Source organism: Barbus barbus (genome assembly GCF_936440315.1).
Source record: "Barbus barbus genome assembly, chromosome: 30".
Classification (NCBI taxonomy): Eukaryota; Metazoa; Chordata; class Actinopteri; order Cypriniformes; family Cyprinidae; genus Barbus; species Barbus barbus.
Window position 1 is genome coordinate 19,102,018 of NC_136758.1, and position 27,819 is coordinate 19,129,836.

General features: G+C 36.5%; 2 protein-coding genes across 2 annotated transcripts; one reads left to right on the plus strand and one right to left on the minus strand.

Moving 5' to 3' along the window:
- The first annotated feature begins 2,328 nt into the window (after positions 1-2,328).
- Positions 2,329-22,668, plus strand: mrps5 (mitochondrial ribosomal protein S5). Its single transcript, XM_079386283.1, has 11 exons — positions 2,329-2,397; positions 3,429-3,557; positions 5,952-6,077; positions 7,402-7,635; positions 8,345-8,379; positions 14,633-14,723; positions 14,923-14,969; positions 15,233-15,290; positions 17,982-18,044; positions 18,744-18,880; positions 21,520-22,668. The coding sequence occupies exons 1-11, from the start codon at positions 2,349-2,351 to the stop codon at positions 21,742-21,744; spliced, it is 1,194 nt and encodes a 397-aa protein (XP_079242409.1). The 5' UTR covers positions 2,329-2,348; the 3' UTR covers positions 21,745-22,668.
- Positions 22,420-27,796, minus strand: LOC306850587 (myelin and lymphocyte protein-like). Its single transcript, XM_079386284.1, has 4 exons — positions 27,595-27,796; positions 24,738-24,905; positions 23,534-23,674; positions 22,420-23,282 (listed from the first exon to the last, which is right to left on the minus strand). Exons 1-4 carry the CDS (start codon positions 27,682-27,684, stop codon positions 23,208-23,210), a joined length of 474 nt encoding a protein of 157 aa, XP_079242410.1. The 5' UTR covers positions 27,685-27,796; the 3' UTR covers positions 22,420-23,207.
- Positions 27,797-27,819: the final 23 nt, after the last annotated feature.

Genomic DNA, 27,819 nt, shown 5'->3' on the forward strand with positions numbered 1-27,819 from the left:
CTTAAATGGGTGTGCTTGGCCCTAAATAAGATATTCCATTTCTCTGATTCAACATGCAACTGAAGTATTGAAGCAGCAACACTTTGAATGGGTTTTAACACTTATATAAAACACAAAACTTTTGGGAGTCTGTTGGATTGGAGAGATGAAAGCAATCAAACCCACAGGTGAGCTTATTATTGGCTGCTCGCCTCCAACTAAACCAATCACCTCTCCTTCCTCCCGTATAATCTATCAAGATTATTCCGCTTCTGCAGATATAATGATTAATAAACATCCACAGCATGCTGACAGAGCCCTTCCAGAGGCTCCTTAATCTGTTTCCTGTCGCACTGACGACAGCTTGGGCTGTCACACAGGAAATTGGAAAAGCTTGTGTTTGGATGCATGCAGGAACAGCGCGCTAAGATTTTAGACAGCATTTATCAGCCCGACAGTTCTGCAAGCTCTCGTCCTCTACCTTTCTTTCTACTACTTTTTCCCATCAGCTGCCTTTCTCTGACAGCCTGGTTCACACTGTCACTTCCATTGAAGCAACTCTTTATGTTATGTATGGGTTCTCTCCTCCTTCCTCTCTATCGTGTCATTCATGCCTTTCCTGGCTGTTATCTTGTGCCGCTTTTCTCTCCTGATGAAATGATTGAGTGGTTCTTCACCCTCTGTACTTCTTCCTGCCCCTTGCTCTTCTCTCTCTCTCTCTCTCTCTCTCTCTCTCTCTCTCTCTTCTCCCTGTCTGTCTTAGTCAGCTCCCTACTGTAGTTCAGTAGAAAGTCCACTGACTAGGGAGTCAGCCATTTCCATAACTGTCCCAAAAATAATGTTAAAATATAGTGAAGTGTCCCTTAAATCCCCTAAGGAAAAGCACAAGTGTAATGATATTCCATAATTTTTTTTTTATGTGCATGCACACACATACTTATTCTGTGCATACTTATTCTCCTGATTTTGTTTGAAAATATATTTTGTTCTGCATTTCTATGAACAATCTTAAAAGTACCAAGAATGTTTAGTATATCATTGATATATTATTATAGTTTATTAATATTTGGAATTAGATTTTTATAGTTTCTGTTTTCTCTTTAATTATAGTTACAATTTTAGTCATTGTGCTTCCATTTTCATTCGTTTTTGTTTTATTAAATATTAATTCTTATATATTTCAGTCATTTTAATACTTCAAGTTAAACTAAATGAGAAATGTTGAGAATAAAAAGACCCCATTTTTATCTCTATTTATTTGTTAAATTATGTTCAGCAATTATGTACCACTAATATTGATTGTATATCTGTATTTGTGTCATGTCTGAATGCCATTTTAACGTGCAACCTCATAATCATGCTATAACTGAGTCACAAATGTCACAATTTTTAAAAGGCCTTTGCTAGTGATCAAATAAATGTTTATAATACATTGCTTTGTGCTACAGGGAACTAGGGAGTGGAATGTAACATAGCCTCTTACCCCTCTCATTTCGCTTAATATCCTCTCTATTTTCCTCTTTATGATCACTTTGCACTGATTCATATCCTCTAGTCACCTCTTACTGGCAGGTTCCCCTGCGATTCTGATGCAGCCTGAACAGGACACAGTCTGACTACAGCTAATAATGGAGCTGCTGATTAAAGGATATGAGGCTAGGCTCTACTGAGCACGCAGGTGTCATTCCTCCAGTCTAGAGCTGTATCACAGGCAGAGCGCAGATGGGTGTAATGTCCCAGAAGACAGCACAGACATCAAAGTGTGCCCTGGAGAGAACTCCAGATCATAGCCCTCAGCTCTTCAATGCAAGTGTTACATTTGGTACGGTAATTGCATGCGTGGGCTACACATCCTAAATTACGCCCAAGCAGGTCTAGGCCTACTTATAATATAGGAATAGCCATAAAATAGATTTAAAGAAATACTTCACCCAAAAACACTCACTTTCATATTCCAAAACCTTTTTTTCCTTTGTAGGCCTACATGTATAAAAGCATTAGGCTACTAACACGCTATGTATTATTCTATAAAATATTACTATAGGCTACTAAACCATCCTACTGACTCAGTGTTAATAAAGCTACCCAGTGTAATCGCTGTGAAGATAAAGATGCTATATAAAAGTCTTGACATTTATTATTGTTTTTAAATGAAATTCCTTGCAGCAATAAATTATACAACATATTTCCGATATATTCGTTATTGTGCTTGAAAATGCCATATAAACTCTGAAAAAAGCCATTCGCCTTCAAAAAGAATAATTTTATTCATCGTAGTTTAGCAAAGATAAACGATTCCTCCTGTAATTTTACGCAGGCACAGGTTTGGACAGCACGCCCTGCGCTCAAGGACCCCTCAGCATCCGAACATGGCGGCGGTCACAAGGCTGTGCTGTGTCCTCCGCTTGTCATTTGAAGGTGCATTTTTAATAACTCTTTTTTGAATTAACGTTTATTTTTTACCTCTGTTGGCGGTTGTCTTCGAGTTTGACGAGAGATCCATGTAAATAACGTGTAGATTATAAGAGGTTTATAGATAAAGCTAGTGTGAACATGCTAACAGTCGCTGTCAGAGCAGGAGAAATGTGATGGTTTGCCTCATAAAAAATTAATACAAAACTCTAAAATGATTTTATCCCTCATATAGCTAGCACAAAATGTCAGCCCTAGCCACCATAGACATGTCTGCAATAGCAGTCAGTAAATTGTCACACTGACCTCTGAAATGTGAAGCATGTGACGTTAATTTTAATGTGTAATGTTTTTGTTATCATTCATACGCAATGGCTTGTTTTTATTGTTTTAAATATCTTCGTCATTCCAGATCTGAAGTATGAGAATTCTGGCCTTACATGATGTTGTGTGAAGAACTGCAAGTAGCTGCTTAGTATGGCAGTTTTTGCTCGTGTTTAGTGGACTATAAATGACCAATGTATTCAATATTGCTGTTTTGACCTTAACAGAGAAGCAGATAAGCCTTCATCAAATGTTTAGGCACAATAGATGTACTCTTTGTTTTTATTGGTTTGTTTTTGTTGTGGTTTGATGTACAGTATAATATATATATATATATATATATATATATATATATATATATATATATATATATATATATGTATATATATATATATATATATATATATATATATATGTGGAAACCAAAGATAATCAGTGATCTGGAAGTTATTGTGCATGAAGTGTGAACTAAGATTTCAGTAGAGAGGTGACAAGCTTCTAAGAACTTAGAGGCGATATTTATTAGATATTATAAAGAATAAACTTAAAAACTGGACTTTTATGTGTTGAATAGTTTTATACATGGATGTGTATTGTCAGTAGAATAGATAGTAAATTCTGTGTATCTGGTTTTGTGCTGTATAATGGTATAGATCAGAACTTTTCATTTTTCTTTTAAGATATGTCCTATCCTCTGTCATTATTGTCAACAGGTGTCGGAGCTCTCAGAGCTCTAGGGGGCGCTGCTCACCTCTCCCATTTGGCAAGATTCAGTCCCCCCCAGTATGCTCCAGTCACTGCCGCCCTGCAGCAGAACAGACATTCAAGCTTCTTCAATAAACGTAAGAAGCTATGATAAGCTTTGTTTGATTTTTAGTGAGTGTCAGTCAAGATCGTGGAGTGATGGTGCCTTATTGCTAAGGGATCAGGGTTGGCAGCCCATAGGTCACAGGTTTGACTCTCAATATCATCATGAGAACAGAGTTTATGATATCTACTTTCACCATTGTACTCTTGATCATAGTACTTAACCTTGAGCTGCTCCAGAGGGGACTATGACTGCCGATACTGTACCATAAATAGCTTTTTTAAGCATCTGCAGTATAAAAATTGACAAATTAACAATCCTCATGTTACAAAAAAAAAAAATCAGCTCAACTTTAGAAAATTTGACCAAACTTTTTAAGATGACCTGTAAAATGGTTAAATGAATAATAATATCATATGATGTTTAATTACATTAAATGAAGGATCCCTAATTAAATTGAAATTTAGAAATTTAATGAATATAATTGAGAGACATTAAATTACTTTGGAAGATGAGTAAAGCATTCAATAAACAATACAGAGACAATCAATATAGTTTTATTTCCATGTCATTGAACAGGAGGATAGCATTGGCATGCAGTTCAGGGTTGTTATTATTAGCTAAAACTAATACTACAAAACCTTTTTTGTTAATTGAAAAAGCTGAAACAAAATTAAAATCTTAGTTTAAAAACTTCAACTAAAAGAACATACTGAAATATTAAAAACTAAAACTACTATATAGCAAAATGACAATTAAAATGACAGTAAATCTAAAAATAAAAGCTAATTCAACGTAAAGATAAAAATAATAATGGTAAGTTAATCCTTATTTTAGTTTTTTTTTTTTATATTTATTTTATATGATTGGTGTGTGTAAATACTGTACGGAATGGGTTAATGCATGCTTTGCTTCCATGTGAAACTTGTAATATGGAGAATATTGTAGAAGTGAAGCACAGAAACTGTTTCGCAGAGTCACCAACTGTCTTTGCTGGACCGTGAAATCAGACCATAAATATGACTTTTAATTTGAACGAATTAAACAAAGGCATCTGCTTTTTAAGCCCATTTCCTCTAAGATATGCAACCTTTGTTGTTCCCCCAACCCTTTTGTTTGTCTGCTTTCATAAGGATCTGCTCCTTGTGACATAAACACCTCTTCATTGAATAGTGCAAGCTTAGAAATAATACAGTTATAAAGAAAATCATCCAAAACCTTTTTTTTTTTTACTTTAAAAACTGCATAGGGATGTGCCTTCAGTGTTTTTCTTGCAGATGGTGTGGTTGCATGTACGGAGTGTGTGTTTGAACGCTTTGGTTTTGTGTGCATCAGTGTGTATTGGGGATTTTTGGTTGTCAGATAGAATTATGATATTTCTTGAACTGCTTTTGTTGGAATCGGATGCTTCATTAAGCCTGGCAGGCCTCTTGGTCTCATCTAATTAAGTCCTAATTAAATCAGAACAACATCAAACAACTCCCAACGTCCCAGATTACCCAACCCCTCTAAACACACACACAGAATATAGATGAAAGTTCATAATTTCAGGGTAAAACCAACTGCTGGAATTTTTTCTACGGTGCAGTTGTTATCTAAATACACAGGTTAACACTTTATTATTCATTCTCAGTGTTGGGAAGGTTACTTTGGAAATGTAATAGGTTACAGATTACAAGTTACCCTACTTAAAATGTAATAAGTAGTGTAACTATTTCAATTACTTTATTAAAGTAATGTAACTGATTACATTTGATTACTTTTTGATTACTTTTCTAAATTTCTAATGTTTTCAACTGATAATCATTTTCAAACAGGCAGGGTTAACCTTACAGTAGTACAGTACTCAACACTGATTACTGTCAGACTTTCAAAATCATTCATCAATTGAATTAAGATTATAATATTTTAATTTTAAAGGAGACATTGAAAGCAAAATTCAATTTTACATGGTGTTTGGATATAAATGTATCTACCAACCAACAATGATAAAAAAAAAAGAAATTCACTTTTATTTTTTATTTTTTTATTGCTCAGGCCCTGCCTATATATAAACCCATATAGGAAATAAGAGTTATTGAATAAGCATGTTCTAAACTCCTGGAACATTGGTGTTTCGTATTTTAGAGCAGTCACTGCAATTTATGAAAGAAATCAATTAAATCTGTATGTGGGAGTGTGTGTGAAAAAAAACAAAATCAGATGTTACCTAATTTGTAATCCTTAACATTTTCAAAAGTAACTGTAATTCAGTTACACATTTTTTCTTTCTTCTTTACAATTACTTTTGTAATTAAATTATGTAATTCCGTTACATGTAACTAGTTACTTCCCAACACCTTATTAGAGTGTGTATGAGTCTAATAGACTGTATTAGTGATGTGGTTGTAGGTGTGTGTGATTTATTGACATCCATTTATTCCCTTAGTGACAGCTGATGAGCTTTGGCGGGGAGTCTTAGCTGAGTCCGGTGCCGGTGCCAGAAAGGGAAGAGGAAAGAGAACCAAACGTAAAATTAAAAAAGATCTCAATCGAGGCCAGAACCTTGGAGAAGGTACATCCTACCCATAATATCCTCTCATCTTTGCCTGCTTCACAGCATTAACAGAACACACTAAGAACATTTTTAGGGGCTTTGTTTTACACGTCTGTTTCTTGTACCTAAAACATTATAATTTGAATAAAGATCATTTTTAAAGAAAAAAAATCATAATTTACATTTAATTATAATGTGACTTTTGGGGCAGAGGGGATTTGGGCCCATTTAGATTTTTTTTTTTTTTATGCTTTTGAAAGAAGTGTCTTATTTTCTGTTTTATTTGATCACAAAATACAGTACAAACAGAAATATTATTACAATGTATAATTGTAATTGTAATTTCAGTATATTTTAAAATGTGATTTATTCCTGTGAATTCCTGTCTTGAGTGTCACAGACCTCTTCAGAAATCATTGTAATATGCTAATTTGGTGCTCAAGAAACATTTCTTGTTATTAATGTAAGAAGGCAATGTAACAAGGCAAAACAGCTGCTTAATGTTTTTGTGGAAACCATGATGCATTATTTTTAGTTTTCTTTAATGAATAGAGAGTGCAAAAAAAATGCATTTATTTGAAACAGAAACCTTCTGTAATATTATAAATATATTTACTGCCACTTTTGATCAATTTAGTATTTGCTAAATAAAAGTAGTCATGTGATTTAAAAAATTTCTGACTGGCCCCACATCTCATCATTCTTTTACCCAAAGAATTAAACTGGCTATTTTTGCTACTGTTTGCTACTTTAAGACTGTGGGCATGTAAATTGTGATTTAGCATTGTATGACCTGTTTTGCAGCATACAAATAAGCCTAATCTTGAATGAGTGGACTGAGTGAGCTTGTAGCAAATGTTTGGATAGTAAATCAAACATTAAGGAAAATGCCATTTGTTTGTTTTTAATCATACGATGCCTTAAAAAGAAATAATTTTATTGCTCACCAGTTCTGGTTTTCTCTGGACAGATTTAAGGCCAACGCTACGTTACAACGGTTATAAACAGTAGTAACCATCAGATGTCCATTTTAGTCTGTAGCGTTTCTTGAGGTGTTTGCACTCACTATGCCAGTTAATGAATATCAATCACAGCTCGGCTTCAAGTTTAGAGGTTTATATCTGCTGTTGGAATCTAACCTTTTCCTAAGCAGACATCGCTCACAGAGCGCCACAATTATTGAGTGGCATTATTTACTTTCACTTAAAAAGACCTCAGGGGAATCTATCGATTTATTTTTCTCCGTCTCTTACACTCGCTCCTGGAGGCTTTTCTTGAAACCAGGTAGAAACTGATAATAGTGTGTAATGTGTGTTTTTGTGACTTCATGTGTGCTCTTTAGGTCGGGCTGGGTACCTGTGGCCTGGTCTGAATTCTCCGGTGTATAGGGATGGGTCCGTCCAGAAACCATCACAACGAGGAGAGGCAGAGCAGAAGGAGGTGACAGCAGCCCTGGAACGCCAGAGGGATGAATGGGACAAACGCAGAAAGACTAAGATAAAGAGAGAGAGGGGCTGGACTGGCTACTCCTGGGGTGGGATCAGTCTGGGTCCGCCAGATCCGGGGCCCAACGGAGGTGTGTTTGTGTGTGTGGGACAGCTCATTGATTTGTTCCATTCTACTGAAAACACTCAGTTAAGGAGATGCATGGCTGTATAGTTGATTTAATAATGTATAGTCAAACAGGTTGATGAAAACATAGTAGAATGTATGGCGCAAAACCTGCATCTACACGCTTTGGTTGCTTCAACAGTCACACACACACATTCAGACACAGCGAAACAAGATGCAGAAAGTGCAATCTCCTTGTAATTTACACCGCTGTTCATCTCTGTTCTGCCGCTCACCATTTTACCGTGCAAATAGATTTCCTGTCCTCTGATTGGCCAAAGGGATATGGGTGCAATCTCTGGTAGTCGTGGTGATGGATTGCCCAGCGACGGTGAGGCCTGGAGTCTGAATCATGTCTAGATTTGCTCCAACAACTTCTCACCCCTGAGTCACCACAATAACACCCCCTCCTTTAAATCGAGGAAATATGCTTGTCTCTCGCGGGCAAAATGAAACACCTGTAATGAGTTACTACAGCAACCTCAGAGCCCTGGGGTTAGAGGTCATAACAGACCACTCACCTAATCTCATTTAACGCATTTGCTGTCCCTGATCAAAAACAAATAGGCTGTGTGAGCCATTTTTAGCTATCTCAACCTGTGCTGATGACCTTTGGTGTTTTTTTGTTGTTTATTAGAAGTTGTGACTTTGCTTTGTCACTTTTTTCCCTTCAGAAACATATGAAGATTTTGATTCACGTGTGATAGAGGTGAGTACAAACAGAACCATGTGTCTTACTAACATGAAATTGCATTAAAACTAATTCTGTAATGTTTTGAATTTATGATTAAAAATGAATATTTTACATGAAAAGATTTTTGTATGAATTAGGATTTGATTGTATTAAGTGAATTTTCTTAATATTATTTTTCTTTACCTGCAACAAGGGATTAATTTGATCTGCTTTATCTTGTTTCTCCATTGATAGCCATTCCAATGCAGTTGTGAATTCTGACAAAATATATACTTAATACAAATTTAAGGATGTTAATACTTTAATTTAGCAAGAATCTGTTAAATTAACCAAAAGTGACCGTAAAGAAATGTGTAATGTTACTGAAGATTATAAACGCTGTTTCTATTCATAAAAAACTATATTATAATAAATAAAACAAACTAATATAATAATTTTTGTTTTCCAAAAAAACTCTCCATCTATAATTAAGATGCACAGTTTTCGGCATTCATAATAATGAGAAATGTTTTTTTGAGCAGTAAATCGGTATATTAGAATGATGTTACAATGAAGACTGGAGTAACGGCTGCTGAAAATACAGCTTTGCCATTAGAGGAATAAAATACAGTTTAAACTATATTAAACGCTTAATTTTTCCCTTGGTTTGTTTTTACTGAGGTCGTCACAGTGCATTTTGGGATTGCTTAATCCACAAAGGCTGCATGCTGTGTTGCCTTAGAATTGCCAAAATGAGGTCATTTTGCTGCCTACTGTTTGGAAAGAGTCTTTATGTTGGGAAAAGACCTTAAAATGCTGCCTAGGTAGGTGGCAAACCAAGTTTGGAACAAAGCTAGTGTGTTTGTGATTGTCAAAAAGATGTGCTTTGGAGATACAGCATCTCATCTTTTTTGAATTTAAGAGAGAATTGTGTTTGTGTGTATCTCCCTTGTGAATGTCATTACATGTGTGTATCTCAGAGCTTCTGAACCACTCTCTTGAACTCCTAAATGGGAGGCAGTCAGGGGACAAAATCTGCTCAGCACAAAATTACCATGTAGTGTGGAGTGTCTGGAGAATTATCTAATTATACACAACAATGAACGTCTGATAAACAAATCTCTGTATAGAGCCCCTGGCTGGCACCACAAGACTCATTTGCCAGAAATGTTGCTGAGTTTAGAATGGAAATTAGTACAGCAATTCACCTCGGGTCCTCGTCTCTCTTTCACTTTACTGCGTTTTCCATATTGTCTTTCTTTTGTCCTCTGATTCTTTAATTTCCATAAAGCTTTGTTGGCAAAGAAGTGGACAGGTTTACAGCCAAAGTTTTTCTTCCCTATCTGAACACTGCAAGAAATCAAGTGGAAGGCTGATGTTGATTTAGGTGAAGTGATCTGCTTTCTTCTTGCTCTCATTAGCTCTGTTCCAAAACCTAGTGAGCTGCCTCTTTGCCTACTGCCTACACATGCAGTGGTGTTTCAATGCAGACTTGTGTGTGTGTGTGTGTGTGTGTGTGTGTGTATATGTATATGTGTGTATATGTATATGTGTGTGTATGTATGTGTGTATATTTATTTATTTATTTATTTATTTTGTATGGAAGCCCATTTCTGCTTCCATAATTTAATAAAGTGTAATTATCTTCCAATTACACATTTTGATGTTGAGTTCAATAATTTGTAAATGTATTTGAAAGAAGACTGTTATGAAATATTACTATAATTTTTAATATTTAATATTTATTAGTATTAATGAATATATTTTAAAATGTAACGTATTCCTGTGATGCACATCTGAATTTACAGCAGCCATTACTCCAGTCTTCAGTGTCACATGATTCTTTGACAAAATAATTTTGATATGCTAAAGAAACATCAAGAAATATTCCTCATTATTATCAATGTTGAAAACAGTTATTTTTGTGGAAACCATGGTACATTTTTTTTTGCAGAATTCTTTGTAAATATAAATTTCAAAAGAAAACATTTATTTAAATATAGAAATCTTTTGTATAATTATATATAATAAATCAAATATATAAAATAAATAAGAAATATCAAATTCACCTTGGATTTTTTTTTTTTCCACTGAGCTTGTAAATCGTACATTATAGAATTGCTGTCTCTGCAAAAGTTGCATGCAGTGCTGCCAAAAGTATGTGTATTAGCAGGCCACATAATTAAGTTACCTAACTTTTGGAACAGAATTCACACCAGGAGCGTCTCCGTGATGCCTATGAAGACAGCTTGCTGGGTTTTAAACAGAATAATTCTGTCGCTCTGTCTTTCTCCATTTCTTTCATACTGTCATTTTGATTGACATTTTAGGGCCACTGGCAATAGTGACTAGAATGAACCACCACAGACTGTGAGTCAGACCCCCTCAGTCTTTTGCAGTGTCCAGCACATTAGCGCTGAGTCTGGACAAGAGTATATCGCATGTGATCGGGCACATGGTGGCCTGTTGTCCTCACATTGCCCAAGAGCTGAAGAGATAACCCAGTACAGACACACTAGAGAGCTTACACAGAAATTAAAGTATTTGCGGTTCTCCAGGTCTTCCGTCTCTGTGGACGCAGATTAATTTGAAGTGTTTCTGAAAAGCTTGGTGACGTTATCAGGCTTGCATTTAAAGTGGCTCACTTTTTCCTCCCTCCGTCCCGCTGTCTCCTGGGTGTCCTAGAGAAGGCACGAGTAAAGTCTGAAAGAGCCCAAGTAAAGCCACATTAATTAAGCCAAATATTTCTTGTAAACTCAAGAACTTCTCCCAAGGACACACGACGTCTGCCAAGAGAGAGGAAGAGAGCCATAGTGCTCTAGAGCGGATGAAACATGAGCAAGACTGAGAGAGCGAGACAGACAGGGGAGGGCAAGAGATATGGCTGATAGTTAGAGGAGAGTGATAAAAAGACGTAATGGTTATGGAGATAGATTAAAGCAAGAGGAAGACTTTTAGCGTTTTAGTCTCCCATCTGCAGTTTATCATGTCTTGTAATGGTTAAATGATCTCATTCTCTTTTTCTGTATCTTACACACCATTTTACATAGTCACATTTTGCATTGTCTAGTCAAGTTTATTACTTTGATATTGTTGTCACACTATTTATTAGGCATGATTTACACTATCAAATTGACTGTGAACTTGACTACATTGTTGGACTTTACACTTCTGCTATAGCTACAAAACCCTGGATCATGAGCTATAAAAGAACACAGTGCCATGCTACACTGTGAAACATGCAGCAATTTTGTCAAATTAAAGTGAAGCACAGTCGATAATTGCCATATGATGATTTCAATTTAATTTTTTTATTTTTCTAGACATAATTTACACTTTATGCTCAGACCCACAACAGGGATCATATACTTATTTTTTCCCCTAAAATCAGATCACTGTTTTTCCATTGCACATACAGTTTCACCAAAGTGGTTTACATCATGTGTTGTTCTCTTCAGTAGGTATTAAGAGATAAAAAAAAGAGTGCTGCGACACCCATATTTCCAACAATATAGTAAAGTTGCTGTAATTACAGTGGGGATTTGAAGAGTTAGATTTAATAATCCTTGCAACTAATATGTCTGACACTGTATCTTTGGTGTGAGACTGTGGTACATTTATAATAGCTAATTTACAATAGCTAATCAGCAAAGATAAACACATGTATATGTGAATAAAACACATTTTTTTATGCATGTAAGTGGAGTTGTTGCATTTAATTTAAATGATAATTGTGGGTTGAGACAACGGTTGTAGTGATTGCATAATGACATGACCAAGACCAAGTAAAGCTAATGAGCAGATGTGCATGTGTGTCTATACAAACCTCTGTCATTGTTCGGAACCGTTCGTGTTCGGTTTTCCATCAGAGGAGAATTGCTTTGCTTTTACTGAAGTGTGTGTGTGCTTGTGTAAGCGGTCTGAACAGATGACACGTGTTTCAGCATCACACTGACAGAATGCAGGTGGGAGTTCCCCACCCATCTCTCCCTCTCTCTTTTTAAGTAAACGGTGTTCTTCTTTTTGTCCCCATCATCATTTTCGTTTAGTGCTTTCAATTGAACCACGCAGTGTCCCATTAATGAGACCTCAGGGATTTAGAATCCAAGGGAAAGATTGCGGTGGATCTTAGAGTGTCAGACGCTATAATTTCTAGTGATTCCTGTGATTGTATTGACCAATCAGCCATGTGTGTTTCAGTGGATTCACATACAACAGATGCTCTCAACCTGAGGTCACTAGAGATACAGATGGGGTTGTGGGTGACTTTTTTTCTCTCTCTCTGAGCAATGTTTATATATGTAAAATATGGGTTCAAGTCTGCACCCCAAGACTATCTTGGATTCTAGAAATTACCATTTGTACAGTAGATACCTCAATATGTAAACATTTGTGACTAAGTAGAAAAATGTGTTATCCTTAACAATGTACACATCATTTAGGGTCAGTATGATTTATTTTTTTAAGAATTTAAAATTTACTTTCAGCAAGAATCCATTAAAGGGATAGTTCCCCTTCAGTTGCTTGTTCCCATTAACTTCCAGTATGAAAAACTACTATGCAAGTCAATGGGGACAAAATGAAAGTAAACTATCCCTTTAAATTGCCCTCAAAATTTACAGTAAAGACTTTTACATTGTTACAAATTAATGCTGTTCATTGGAACTTTCTGCTCATCAAATAATAAAAAAAAGTATCTGTTTTCATAAAAATATTAAGCAGCACAACTGTTTAACATTGATAATAGTTGTAAGAAATGTTTCTTGAGCACCGAATGAGCATATTAGAATGATTTCTGAAGGATCGTGTGACACTAAGGACTGCAGTAATAACTATTAATAATTCATCTTTTCCACCACAGGAATAAATTACATATTAAAATATATTAAACAGAAAACATTTATAATAAACTCATGCCTAGATTTTTTTCACAATATTACAATTTTTTGGATTTTTGATCAATAAGTCTTGGTGAGCATAAGATACTTTTTTTCTTTTTTTTTTTTTAGAAACATGAAGAAATTTTACTGACCCTAAACTCTTGAATGTAGTGTAATTTTTTAGTTATGCACTTAAGTTGAATTGTGTAATTGTTTAAAGTATGATCACATGCATGTGTAAGGGAAGTCGTGGCCTAATGGTTAGAGAGTCGGACTCGTAATCGAAAGGTTGCGGGTTCGAGTCTCGGGCCGGCAGGGATTGTAGGTGGGGGGAGTGAATGTCCAGCGCTCTCTCCACCCTCAATACCACGACTGAGGTGCCCTTGAGCAAGGCACCGAACCCCCAATTGCTCCCCGGGCGCCGCAGCATGGCTGCCCACTGCTCCGGGTGTGTGTGTGTGTGTGTGTGCGCATTTGTTCACTACTCACTGCTGTGTGTGTGCACTTGGATGGGTTAAACGCAGAGCACCAATTTCGAGTATGGGTCACCATACTTGACAATACGTCACGACTTTCGACTTTCAACTGTTGGCACATGAGGAAGAGAGATGAATAATATTTTTTAGTTGTTTTATTTAGACATGTTGAACTCCCTTGTATTTGCACGCAGACCTACCTGCAGTAATCCTTATCCTCACACAACCATATTTATTTTGTTACAAACTGTATGAAAGCCAAACAATCCAAATGCAATTTATCCGTGCAGCATGGATAAACCACGTAAACTGCTTAGTGGGGTACGCAGTGGCACTTTATGTGATGTACTTTTTTCTGTCAGAATAATACTTTATTTAAAAGAGGAGACATTACCGCAGGCACTGTTTCAAAGTGAGGTTTTCTGTTGAATGAGATGAGTACGTCTCGGCATTTGAATATTATGATGTAACAAGATATGGCACTTCAAAAGGTTGCGGACTGCTGGTTTAGGACATAATCAGCTGTGTAACTTTTGTGCTTGAGCTCTTTGAATAGGCTGAAATCCACCTTGCAACTTCCTCTGAACATGTTTCGTTCTTGCCAGTGGGTGGCTTTTTCTTTCAGCACAAAGATCTCATCATATCAATAATACTCCTACAGCAAACGTTACATAACAGATTGCAGTAAGTAGCAGAAGCAAGAAAGCTTTTATTCTGTACAAGTACTTTATACTATGCAATTACGCACACATCTGCAGCCTGAGGAGAGAAAGAGTGTGTGTGTGCGAGAGATGACTGCACTATTTCAGATGTTTCAATGGAGTGCATTAGTGTTTTCCAGTGGGTTTGTACTGCCTCCTGGTGGTTTCTTAAAGGAAGCACATATACAGAAATTGATTTCCTGCAGTCATATGTTTGTTCTTTGATTGACAGGTCAAGAGTGTGTTTAATGTCACAGCCAAAGAGAGCAGGAAGAGATCCATCAGTGCGCTGGTCGCTGTGGGCAATGGAAATGGAGCCGCAGGTAAATACAGATGCATATATGCCATTAATGATGTTTCTCTAAAGGCTAAATGCCTTAATCTAGATCTCAACTTGTTGCCTCAACTAAGACCATCTCTGGTCTGGAGTATATGGAACAATGCAGTAGTTTAATACGTGGCTGGTAAAAATACAATGGCCATAATCAGTGTTAATGAGCTGTTTTATTCACTTCTCTGCAGGGTTTGCACTGGGGAAAGCAGCAGACAAGAACACTGCACTTAGAAAAGTAAGCCACGGTCACATGCAAACTCATTCACACGCACACAAAGTCACATACTGGACTCTAATTGCAGGCACGATTCCCCCCTGAAGCAATCTGAGGTTAAATGACTTGCTCAAGGGCACAATAATGACAGAACGGTGCTGTGAGCTCAATGATTCCTCAGTTCCCATGACACAAGATTTGAACCTCTAGCATTTGTGTTAGAGCTACCAGATCAGGTTACAGTGGAATTATCTTGACATTAAACACGCTGCTTTGTTTTACAGGCAAAAAACCGAGCCATGCATTATCTCTACTACATTGAGAGATACAACAACCATACCAGTGAGTCACTTACTACTCTTTGTGCGTGTGCGAGCGTTACACACGTGCGTCACTGACTATCATATAACAAACAGACATCGTAACTCTTGTGTATATGTGTGCTTTAGTGTGCGGTTTGAGAGAAGGATATCATTTACATTATAGTTTCCATGTTTTGATATTTTTGAGAGCCTCTCTTTTAGGTCTGGGTGATTTATATATTAATTTCATAATATTCACATTGATTTTGCTGGTGATATAAAATTAAAGGGGTCATATGACGTTGCTAAAAAGAACGTTGTTTTGTGTATTTGGTGTAATAATGCAACGCATTTATGCGGTTTAAGGTTCAAAAAACATTATTTTCCACATACTGTACATTATTGTTGCTCCTCTATGCTCCGCCTTTCTGAAACGCGCCGATTTTTATAAAGCTCATCGTTCTGAGAAGCGAGGCGTGCTCTGATTGGCCTGCTATCCAGTGCGTTGTGATTGGCCAAATACCTTAAGCGTGAGATGGAAATGTTAAGCCCCTCACCGTACTGTGATGCCGTGTCCCGGCATGATGACACAAAACAATAAAACCCATTATAAATGAGGCATGTGTTGCATCCAGTGGGGATATAATTACTGATTATAATGACTTATACTGTCTTTTTACACGCCGCGTTGCATCGCGCCGCGTAAACTAGTGTTGTGTGGATGGCAGTTCTATCCACGGGCGCTGCGGATAATCCGCGGGTAGGGTAATAAAAAATTGCATTCATTTTCGGGTGGGTCGCGGGTGGATAAGATAAATCATTAATAATGCAAATATTAACTACATTTTCTAAAATATGAATGTGTTTTAAATAGGCAACAGAAATTGAATACTGTAAATTAACATATTAAAGTTATTCAACAAAACATTTGGTCAAGAGCATTGAGGGATTTTCTCCGTCTTTTGTTGTTTGATTAACATTAATGACAGACGGCACAGCTTTATTAGGCTGCTGTCACAAGACCTATTTCACGAATCCAATCTACTGATGCACATGCGTTTTCATTCACAACTGTTTACATTAACTTAAGACAAAACCGACAGTGCTTCTGAGGATACTCGCCAGTACGACCATTTTGACGTCATTTTGTGTGAATTTGGCCACTTAAGTGCAACAAGCTTTGCTTTTGCTTTACCAAACTCAATTTCGAAGGTTGAGAACCAGAAGGGCGTAAGTGACATGTCACCAACTTTACAGAAGAGACATAACAAAAATGTTACCATAATTTGATCTGACTTTGTGTACTGATTTCAATTGTTTATAATACAAATTTGTACACCCATAGATGACAGTACTTTTGCCAGTAGAAAGAGCTCATTGAGAGCTTTCATTTCAAGGACGTGCAAATAATAAATTTTTGTTAAGATGCAACAATGACCGATTAGGCAATTGACAATTGTCAACTGTACCGAAACGTGAGCTAAAGTCTTGTATCGCAGCGTGCAGCAGCACTAGGTGCGCCAATATGAAGAGAAAGTAAAAGAGAGGACTGCCGAATCACTCACGCTGTTTTCAAATGACTGCTTTGATCTGATGGTTTTGTGAATTTATTTACTCATCTAACCTACACGCTATATTGAACAAATGTTTTGCAGGAATTTCCCTCATTTTAAAGTTGAAAGCTGCGGGAATGAGTAATATATGCTCTATCCCACACCGAAATTCAGGACCCGATTAAACATAGAGAGTTATTAAACATGACTTTTCCAAAACGTTCTGGGTTTATTTATTTTTCCAAAACTTTTCAGGCCTGGAAATTGCTGTTTTAAAATTCCATGACTTTTCCAGGTTTTTCATGACCGTATGAACCCTGAATGTGATGGTCGGGTGTGGGTCAGGTGCAGTTATCTAAATCAGACAAAAATATAGGTGTGGGCGGTTGGCGGGTGTATAGTTTATTTTAAGCTGTGGATTCGGGTGACGTTTTAGCTCATCCGCACATTACTAGCGTAAACATTACCTTGTCTGCATTTGTGGTCGGAGAGACGACAAACAACAAGCACTACTCTACACTGCTCAGAATTCGTGATTGAATAGTAAGTAGCAAATTCTTTAAATAAGAAAATGTACTTACAGGCTGTGAAAATCACATCATATGACCCCTTTAAGCAACATCATTAATATTATTATTCACTTTCTACTGTTTTATTTTAAACATTTTAATCAAATTTACAATAATGCAAATAAATTATGGTTCCTCTGATTATTAAAAAAAAGTTAATTTATTTCAGGGATATAAATATAATATAATTTAAAAAATATATAATTTATTTTCAGGGACAAAATTATTATTATTATTTTTTTTAGGATTAGGGATGTAGAATAAGGTCATGTAGAGTGAGGCAATAATATGTGCTTAATTACTACTAATAAATGGCTAGTATTCTAGTAATATGCATGCTAATAAGCAACTAGTTAAGAGACCCTAAAATAAAGTGTTACCAAATATTTCTATTTCAAATCACTGTTGTTCTTTTGAACTTTCTATTTGTCAAAGAATACTCCAAGAGATGTATCATAGCTTCCACAACACCGCAGCACACTTTTCAAAATTGATGATGATAAAAATAAATGTTTCTTAAGAAGCGTTTTATATGACACTGAATTTCCAACTTCCTTGTATTTGTTGTTAATTTCTAATATTTATGATTTTTTTTATCCTCGTGTGAAGTATATCATGACATCGAATCTAAGTTTAAAAGGACCACACTCAGAATGAAGAAACAGAACAAAGGTAAGTGACTTAGCCTCAAACAAGCATGAGCAATCACAGATGGCTTGATAACAGATCTGTATGCCCAGTATGTTACTGAGCTCATCATTTATGTATTGCAATATGATTTCCTTAAAATGGGATTTTGCAGGGGTGTGTTTGCACAGTCACGTACCACATCCCAGATCCAGTACTCTGTTTCCAAAAATCAACTATGTTTGTAAGTTCCATCGCTACCAATAGAGTTCTATGGAACTTGCGACCATTAGTTAACAATGCTTTTGGGAAAGGCACCCCAGAACAGTTCTCACACATAATATCAGATTTCCCTTCACATCCATTGAGCCACGATTGGTTTATTTCATTCCTGTCATAGCTGAAATTTATGATGTTCAGATTTGAGATGGTGCTGATGGTAATTGAGTTGCCCAGATGTCTTCAAATTGTTCTGAAAAGAAGAGGAGATGCTACACCATGGTAAACATGCCCCCGTCCCAACTTTTTTGAGACCTGTAGCAAAATTTGAAATTAGCTTCTTTAGTGTAAATACATGTAAAATTTTGCAGTTTAAACATTTGTTTTCTATGTTCTATTGTGGATAAAATATTGTCTCATGTGATTTGAAAGTCTTTTATTTTTCGTTTTATTCAAATTTAAAAAACGTCCCAACATTTCGGGAATTCGGGTTGTATTTGATACTTTTTTTTTTTTTTTTTTCAGGTTATGGTCTGCGTTGTCATCGGGCGGTAATCACTCTTTGTAAACTGATTGGAATAGAGGATATGTATGCTAAAGTAGATGGTTCAGTTAACCTCCTCAACATCACCAGGGCTCTCTTCCACGGCCTGGCCAATCAGGTGAGAGAGATTTCAACAGTACAATTGTAAATCAGATTAGTCTTTGTACACATCTTAGTAGCTTATTTGATATAGTGTCCATGATTTTGCCAAGTATTTTGTTTCAGAATCAACATCTTCCTTTAGTCTTGGAACCACATTTCTGTCTAACATGTATTTTATTAATGTTTATATATTGCTATTATTATTAATCCAACTACAATAATGACATGAAAAATCTTAACCATTTCTTTGATCATTATTTGCTTAATATCTTGCAGCACTGTTTACTTATTGAAATTACTTGGAGAGTACATGCCATTGTTATAATTTGTAATATTGATGTTAATATTTAAATAAAATGGATTTAGTAATATTTTTGCACTATTGTCATACAGATTACTCAGATTTAACTCTAATATGTGAATATTCATTAATAAAATTTGTGCCAGTTTGTGGGAACCTCTGATACTAAAATCAGATTGATGGTTTTCAGAAATGTTGTCCCAAGACCAATAAACATCATGGAACTTCTTTTAAGGAAAAAATGTAAAGAATTCATGCTAAATCCATGTCATTCCAGTCACTGAGTCCTCTCTGTTTGGCCTCACTAAAGAATAATCTGTTGTTCACTAGGACCTTAAAAGGATAGTTCACCCAAAAATGAAAATGTACTCACCCTCAGGCCATCCAAGGTGTAGATGAGTTTGGTTCTTCATTTGAACAGATTTGGAGAAATGTAATGGTAAAATGGCAAAAAAGAGGCGAAATCTGTTCCAAACGAACACATTTACATCTTAGATGGCCTGAGGGAGAGTCAATTTCCATTTTTGGATGTACTATTCCTTTAAGCATGCATGGTCACAGAAAACGAATGACCATTTAAAGGGGTCATATGACTAAAAAGAACATTATTTTGTGTATTTGGTGTAATGCAATGTGTTTATGCGGTTTAAGGTTCAAAAAACACATTATTTTCCACACATTGTACATTATTGTTGTTCCTCTATGCCCCGCCTTTCTGAAACGCACCGATTTTTACAAAGCTCATCGTTCTGAGAAGTGAGGGATGCTCTGATTGGCCAGCTATTCAGTGCGTTGTGATTGGCCGAATACCTCAAGCGTGAGACGGAAATGTTACGCCGCTTACTGTATTGTCCCAGCGCGACAATAAAACCCATTATAAACAAGGCATTTGTCGCATCCAGTGGAGACACAATTACTGATTAAATGACTTAAACCCTATTCGCACGGGATTAGTATCATCTGGGGACCACGTGTGATTTTGAAATTACTCCCCCCACATCTGAATTTCGTGTGATGCATTCGCACGGGATAAGCGAAGTCTGTGATTTTACTCGAAATTACTGATTTATCTCCCGGATACCCGGATGTCAAGGCTTTGAGAGTCCCGTTCTATGGTCCAATTATATGGATTAAAAATAAAAAAAATAAACTAATATATAGTTTTATGCCCCGTGTCATTTACATTTTACCAGGCTAAAATAATATCTCAAGCTTTATGCTTGATTTATTTGTAACACATTAAACCTTTTCAGCTTTCTCATTCTGCAAATTGTATGGTGTAGCGATATGACAGCACCCAAAATACTATCAAACACTCCAACGCAGCTCCATTCTTTGCGAAAGATGGATAAAAAGGCACACAGGAAACAAAAACCTTGAAAAATGATATACGACCCGTATAAATCACAGAGATGCCGATTCGCACGGGACTAAAATTATCATAGGACCTCGGTGTTCTGCGAAATATAGTAGGTCATTTGCGGGGGAATTTTTACTTTACAAATTACAGACATGGCCGATTCGCACGGGATTAAGATCACAGACAACCTCCGCAATTATTACAAATGACTGGAGGTCACCAGGTAATACTAATCCCATGCGAATAGGGCTTTATACTATTTTTTTAAACATTACCATGTCTGCATTTGTGATCGGAGAAATGACAAACAACAAGCACTACTCTACACTGCTCAAAACTCGCATTTGAATCATCAGTGGCAAATTCTTTAAATAAGAAAACGTACTTACAGGCTGTGAGTCATAACTGTCATAGTCATAACAGACTGCCCTTGCAAAGTTGGAATTGCCCCACTTTATAACACTTTGTGCAAGCCAGCATTGTAGGCTACTCTTCCAGGTTCAGGAAATAGTCCTCCGTAAAATGAGCTGCACACACTCTAATATTTGCATTATACTGTTCTGAAACAGTGTTGTAAGTTCAATTTAAGCACTAATTTCTATTTGTGTCCTCTTTTGGAAGCCCAAACAAAGTACTTTTGCTTTCACAATGAAACACAGCGTCTTCACGACATGGCGCCAGTTATTAGTTCCACCTTCATTCGTTGCGTATACATTTGGACAGTGTTTTGCAAATCTTCCCAAACCGTGACGTAGACATGTGGGGGTGTGTTTGAATGAGCCGTTTTAGGAGGGCGTGGTCGAGTCTTAACTTTTATAAAGAATATCTCTTTGGTTTTGTGACTTTAGTCTTTGCAACTTCAGGGATCTTATCTATGCACAGACAGCTTGTAACACTCCAAAGGGAAAGGAAAACTTGAAATCGCATCATATAACCCTTTTAAACTGTATTTTTCAGGCTTATAACTGACTTCCTTTCATCTGTTGTACCACAGGAAACTCATCAGAATCTAGCTGATAAAAAGCAGCTGAATGTGGTGGAGTTCAGGGCAGAACAAGGTGCTCTGCCCATCGTGGTGGCGCGACCGCAGCTCGGTGCCCGTAAGGAACCTGAAGTGGAGGACGATGTGCCCAATACGCGTCTGCACTGGGCTGATGTGAAGGCCTCGCAGGGAGTTAAAAGATCAGTGTGGGCAGGGGTTAAAAGGACCATCTGGTGATCTGAACGGTAATGTCCAGCCAATCTGTATTGCAGGCTGATTGTCTAGTGCAGAACTGACAAGCGTTTGCTGGGGAGCATTGATTGGAACTATGCTGTTAAACTACCATTTCAACACAGTGAAAGGTCCTGAAGTGCTATTTACCCCCAGAAATGTGTGTTTATATGTCGCTAGCCCATGAAAGAATAGTGTGGAAGTGAATGTATAAAGACAGACTTTGTTCTCAATTACCTACACATGCCATATAACTGGAAATAAATTACAGTAAACCCACTTTCAGTGTCAGGTCATTAATCTTGCTCATGTTTTGTGTAAAGTTACGGTCACAGTAGTAATTTCAGTGAGATGTTGTGGCCAAAAGTGTTTGCAGTTTATTATGAATTGTGTAGCGATGTATGACGCACAGCTCACACCGAGGTCTCTTTCAAACCTAGCAGTTTTCTGTTGGTCAGTGTGGCAAATTCACGTGACAAACTTGAACATGAGCAAAGTCTGTGTTAAACTCTTTCACCCTCACGCAAAAACAGCATGGTTTCCTGCAGTAATGACTGGATTACGGCCATGATAAAATGCAAGTCTAAAGATGGGTTTTTTAAAAGTTGAGGAAACGTTGAATTGTCAGAAGCACAATGGTCAAACATGCCCATCCAGCTCATAGGAAAGCAAAAACTCATTCTGTGTAAACAACCCTTTATATAGTAAATTATTGCGTTATATGTAACATTTTCATACATACGTATTTATAATGAAGTTAGCTGATACATTAAATAAATGCAAGTAAAAATAAGAAGTGTAGTAGGTATGTTCCATTTTAGAGTTTTGGTTTGGCTTATTTGTTCAGTTCACTGGAATGTACACCAATCTGTGTTGTGTGGTTTTATTTTCATTTGTTTATTTTTTGGAGTAAAATCGTTATTTGATGAGGTTGGGGTGATTTTATTTATTTTAAATGAGTTTATTTGTCTGTATAGAAATGCATTATTTATGTAGTCATATTTATATAGCAAATACATAATTCAGGACTCTGGAATTACTTGCACAGGGAATTCCATCCAGTTCATATCCTTTTATTAAAATATTATGTTGTTCATTGTGTGTATTAGCTAAATATAAAAAACATTATCTGTTACAAAGGTACAAGTATACAAAACCCACATTGTTTATTCATCCACATCTACACTGAGCATCATTGTACTTGTACAGATAGCATTTCAAAAAATTTCCCTTCCCCCAAATATAAGAATGCATCATCATTAGAAAAGTAATAAGGCTGAAATAATCTAGTATGAAAAGTATAAGTGAGTTTACTCCATCATGATTGCTGTGGTTTGTGTTTCTGTGGAGAGAGTGCTCAGGACTGGCCCCTGACATTCGTCTTTAAATACCAATGGTTTTCCAGTGTTTATTTTCAATTTACTTAACAATTTGTGTCAAATTGATTTCCTTTTGCTCAGATTATTTGATTAGAAGGATTTCCACCGCGCAGCAGAAAGGATGCAATGGATGAAGTAAAGCAATGTGGTAACAAACGAGAACACCTGAGAGAGAGAGAGAGAGAGAGGGGAAAAATTCAGCAAAACATTTGAACTTAAACTAGCTTTAAAAATGTTAAAAATGGAAATTAATTGTTAGATTTGCTAAATATTATTTAAAAAATATTTTCCAAGATTAACTTTAAGTGAGCATTAGATGATGGCAAAGATAACCTTAATATAAAAATAGGGGAAATGAGCATTAAAAATTCACATTACGATAATCAGTAACAAAAAAGTCTGTATTTTGTGCTTACCACTGCTGCGATGTTCATTTGATAGTACTTGTCATATTGTGATTCTATAGCACTGCTGTGTTGGAGGATGATGGTCACAAAGGCCTGGGACACTGAGGCACTCAAATAGAATGTAACAGCAATCAGGTGATAAATAAAGTCCTGCACACAGAAGACATCATCATAGCCAGTTCATTATATAGGCTATGTATATGTAACCATTCACACACACCATACAACTACTACTATCCTATGAGGCATAGCATCTCACAGTTGATATATTAAGCCTATATTAGGCTATTATAGGCATATTATAATACATAATTTAATTTTAGTCATCTGAATTATTTTAGGGGGAAATCCGAGACACTATAGGCTAGCCCAATGGTTTTCAAACCCTGGCTCACGACCAAGACTTAAAAAATTGGTCGCCAGGATGATTTAAGGAAAACGTATGTAACCAAGATCAAGACTCAGGAAAGAAGCAACTAAATAAACATAAACAACAAAACGAAAGTAAGGCTTATTTCAGTTAGTCTGATTTATGTTGAACCAAATCAAATGACAATAAGTCAGACTAACTTAAATAAACCTGGCTTAATTGGTAAATTTGTTTTATGAAACTGCCCCCAGCAGCCGCCTCAGGTCAGAATCAAATGTGTGTTTGTGCTCTGTTTTTGCAGCGTTGTACACTGTAGCAAATCAGAGAAATATCTGTTGATTTCTTTAACACAGTGGCCAATCAGAGGAGATTAAGTGAGTCAGAATCCATCACCACTCAGTTCTTGTTCAGTCCAGAGTTCTGGAAGATTGCGACACGAATCCTCTGATTATAATGAACAAAGTGTAGAGGTGATGTAAATAAGAGATTAATTGTGCCGTGTTGATAGATTAATTGATAATAGCGGAATTTTCTGAGATCGCGTCATCGCGATAAACTGAAATGAGTGGCAGCTTTTTAAGGAAGCGCACTATGCGCGCTTTCTTTGCTGTAGCCTATATAAGACTAAATATGATATGTCAGAATAGATGTGCATGAAGGCAAAGCACCCTCACTAATTTCAGAAGCACCGACAGTGATTTGATTTTGGAACGGAGCATGCTTCCAGAGCTCTACGGTGGGACTCGAGACCGATCTGTAACGCAGTTATTCTCTTTCTTTCTTTCTTTCTTTCTGGCTGTCTGTCTGTCTGGCTGGCTTTCTATATGCCTGCTCTCTGCTCACCGCTGTAGCCCAGGTGCTGCTGTTTTTGTGCCCTCCGGAAACGAAGATGATGAGCCACAGGAAGGTCATCACAAAGCAGAAGACTGATACAAACATCACCCATCCTTGAGGGTTTGTTTGTATCACATGTGCAGATGCCACCAGGATCCATACCAGCCCTCCAAAAACCTGTGGGATAAACACACACACATTCAGTATAGCAATTTTTGCATAGTGCAACCAACCACAACCAGACTAGGCCTTTGAATTTAGGTAATTTTATAGTTTAATGCATTAATTCTTATTAACACAAGTTAATTATAAACTCACTCAGCATAAAGTGTCTGTACACAGTACAAACCTTCCCTGATAATTACAGCTCACCAGACCAGCACAGAAAATCACAGGCTAGGCTACTTGAAATACAGCCTTGGTAGCCTACAATATATAGGCTAGTCTACGTTTCAAGTAGCCTGTGATGATGTTATTTATTGTTGCTATTTATTGTTGAGGAGCTGTTGCGTATTTATTATACGCACGCAACAGCTCCTTAACAATAAATAACAAAAATATAGGCCTACTAATTTCGATTCGAATCGATTCTGATTGGTCAGGATTCAGTGGTCAGATATTTTTTATCGTCGTCCGTGGGAACACCGCTGGTCCGCGATACAGTAATAATAGTAAGCGGTAATATAATATTGTTGCAGTTTGCAACTGTATTTTTAAAGCAGATATAGCCTACACTGTAAAAAAAATTCCGTAAAATTTACGGTAAAAAAACTGGCAGCTGAGGTTGCCAGATTTCTACCGGAAAAATACGGTAGTAACGTTTTAGGTTTTAACTTAAATTTACAGTTAATCACCGTAATTTGTTTAACTGATATAATCTTAATATACAAACCTACTTAAGTACTGAAATCTGTTTTGATCCTTTGAAATACACTGATATCCACCAAATGCAGGTGATGATGAGAAAGTCACATGATGAGCCAAAGCCCATCACAAGCAACTTTTAAACAATAGAATATACAGAAGGTGCACAGTGTCATTCACACAAGCACTAAACACCATCATGGTGAGACTCATTAAACTGAAATATGCTATAAACATTAATTTAACAACATTAGATGTAATAAACATAACTGATAAGAAAAAACTAAGAAGAAACATAGTTATTTCAAAGAAAAAAACGTCAAATTCAAACAGAATTTGAAATGGAACGCAGGGAATTCTGGGAACGTCAGTTTACGGTTTTTCCCTGTAAATTTTACAGGAACTTTCCGTTAACCATGTAACAAGTTTTTACCGTAGCATTTTCACAGTTTTTTACCGTTAAAATCACGATCATTTTTTACAGTGTATATTTATACATGTATATATATTTAGGCTATTATTGACATCATTTTCATAATAAATAAATAACTGAATGTGCATTATCAATTGCGTTTTTTATCTCTTTAAATAAATAAATAATGTTTAGGCGTGATTATGACAGGCCAACTGTGCGTTATCACCTCTGAACACAGACACAAACCTAAACAGCATGCGTTGCGACATCACTCTCCTCTTACGATAACCCATTATTCATGCATTTCTCTCTCTCTTACACATCCATGGATTAATTTACGATCACGACAAGAATCAAATAGCCTGCACACAAACGGGCTCTATGTCATTAAAAGGTCATAATATTTCAGTAGCCGCAAGTGCATAAACCAGCAAAGAAAACATTTCATAAAAACATCTTTCACATTCCATAGTGTGCAGCTACACTTACTTTTTTTCTGACAGAGCTAAAAGACCAGGTGTGTTTATAGAGGCATATTAGCCTATTATCACATACGCATGTTTATCAAATATATTGCATCTAAATGGCTAGAACAAAAACAGTGAGAGGAGCTGATAAAAAAGCACGCAGTCACACACCGTTTCTGTTTTCTCTGTCTGTTCCACTAATCCTCCTAACACACATCATCTCGCCTTTCATTTGAATGACTGATACATGACCTGAGCTCACATTCATGCCCTTCAAAGCTCCTATACCGAGCTCAGACAAGAACCAGAGCCACAAAATAAACTCTTTCTTTCAAACACTATACTTTGATCCATCATTGCAGGTTAATTCAAGCGTATGGGTTCTGTAGGTGAACTGTATTGTGTGTCCCTCATTAACCTTGGTGTCAAATGCTTGTGGAGGTGCTGGACTGGGACCTCTTGTCACTAGAAACCCACAGTTAGTTACATCCAGAAAAAAGTGCAGGTCTATATAAAAATAACATAATAAAAATACAATTCTAATAGCCTAATTAAAAATATTTTGAGTCAAACAACCAAGCTTTTCTCTCCAACCTAATACAATAAAACTAAATGAGACGGAACCACCAATAATATACAACATACTGCTTTGAAAACATATAACGTATCAAATTGGTCGTTAAACTAGGCTATAGAAATATTTACACCAAAAACGAACTTTTCTAATAAAATAACAGTAGCCCGTCTTTACAAACGTTTACTGTTATAATGTCCGTCAAATTTAGGGTAGGCTAGAGTTTAAACAAGCCGTAAAGGTGAAAAAAACTATTTTTGCTATTTTCGCCAGTTTTGCTTTCCTCCTATTTGCATTTTACCTTTTTGTACTTCAAATTTAAAATAATAATTATTATTATAATAGGCTAATAACAATTAATAAATAAAAATAAATAGGCCTAAATAATAAAGACCAAAATTGTAAATAATGACAAAGCTAAGAAAATATTCTGAAAGTGTTTTATAGCCTAGGCTACTATTTAAGTGGTCCCAAATAATCTGATATTTTGCCATAAATATGATAAAGCATGGTAATTTCTGAGCATGAAATATTCCGTTCACGCACCAGCTCTGGCAGGTAGAGGATGTCCGGAAAGGTGGAACAGACCCCGAGTCCGCTGGGCAGACTCGATATCTGCTGAGGGACCGCTGCCATGTTCGCGCTCCCGCTGTGCTCCAGAGGAATGAGTGGAGCAACGGAGCCACGGGTGCGTCTTTTCAATGCCCACTGGAGACCAGAAAAGCCTGCTCTTCCATTACTAAAACTTCCGTATGGACACACCCTCCGTAA

Excerpts from the sequence above, each read along its gene's own strand:
- mrps5 (XM_079386283.1), top strand. The coding sequence starts at position 2,349 with ATGGCGGCGGTCACAAGGCTGTGCTGTGTCCTCCGCTTGTCATTTGAA. Across the intron at positions 8,380-14,632 it reads TTGATTCACGTGTGATAGAG|GTCAAGAGTGTGTTTAATGT; the intron begins GTGAGTACAAAC and ends TTTGATTGACAG. Across the intron at positions 18,045-18,743 it reads AATGAAGAAACAGAACAAAG|GTTATGGTCTGCGTTGTCAT; the intron begins GTAAGTGACTTA and ends TTTTTTTTTCAG.
- LOC306850587 (XM_079386284.1), bottom strand. The coding sequence starts at position 27,684 with ATGGCAGCGGTCCCTCAGCAGATATCGAGTCTGCCCAGCGGACTCGGG. Across the intron at positions 24,906-27,594 it reads TCCTCTACCTGCCAGAGCTG|GTTTTTGGAGGGCTGGTATG; the intron begins GTGCGTGAACGG and ends TTTATCCCACAG. Across the intron at positions 23,675-24,737 it reads GCAGCACCTGGGCTACAGCG|GACTTTATTTATCACCTGAT; the intron begins GTGAGCAGAGAG and ends TTCTGTGTGCAG.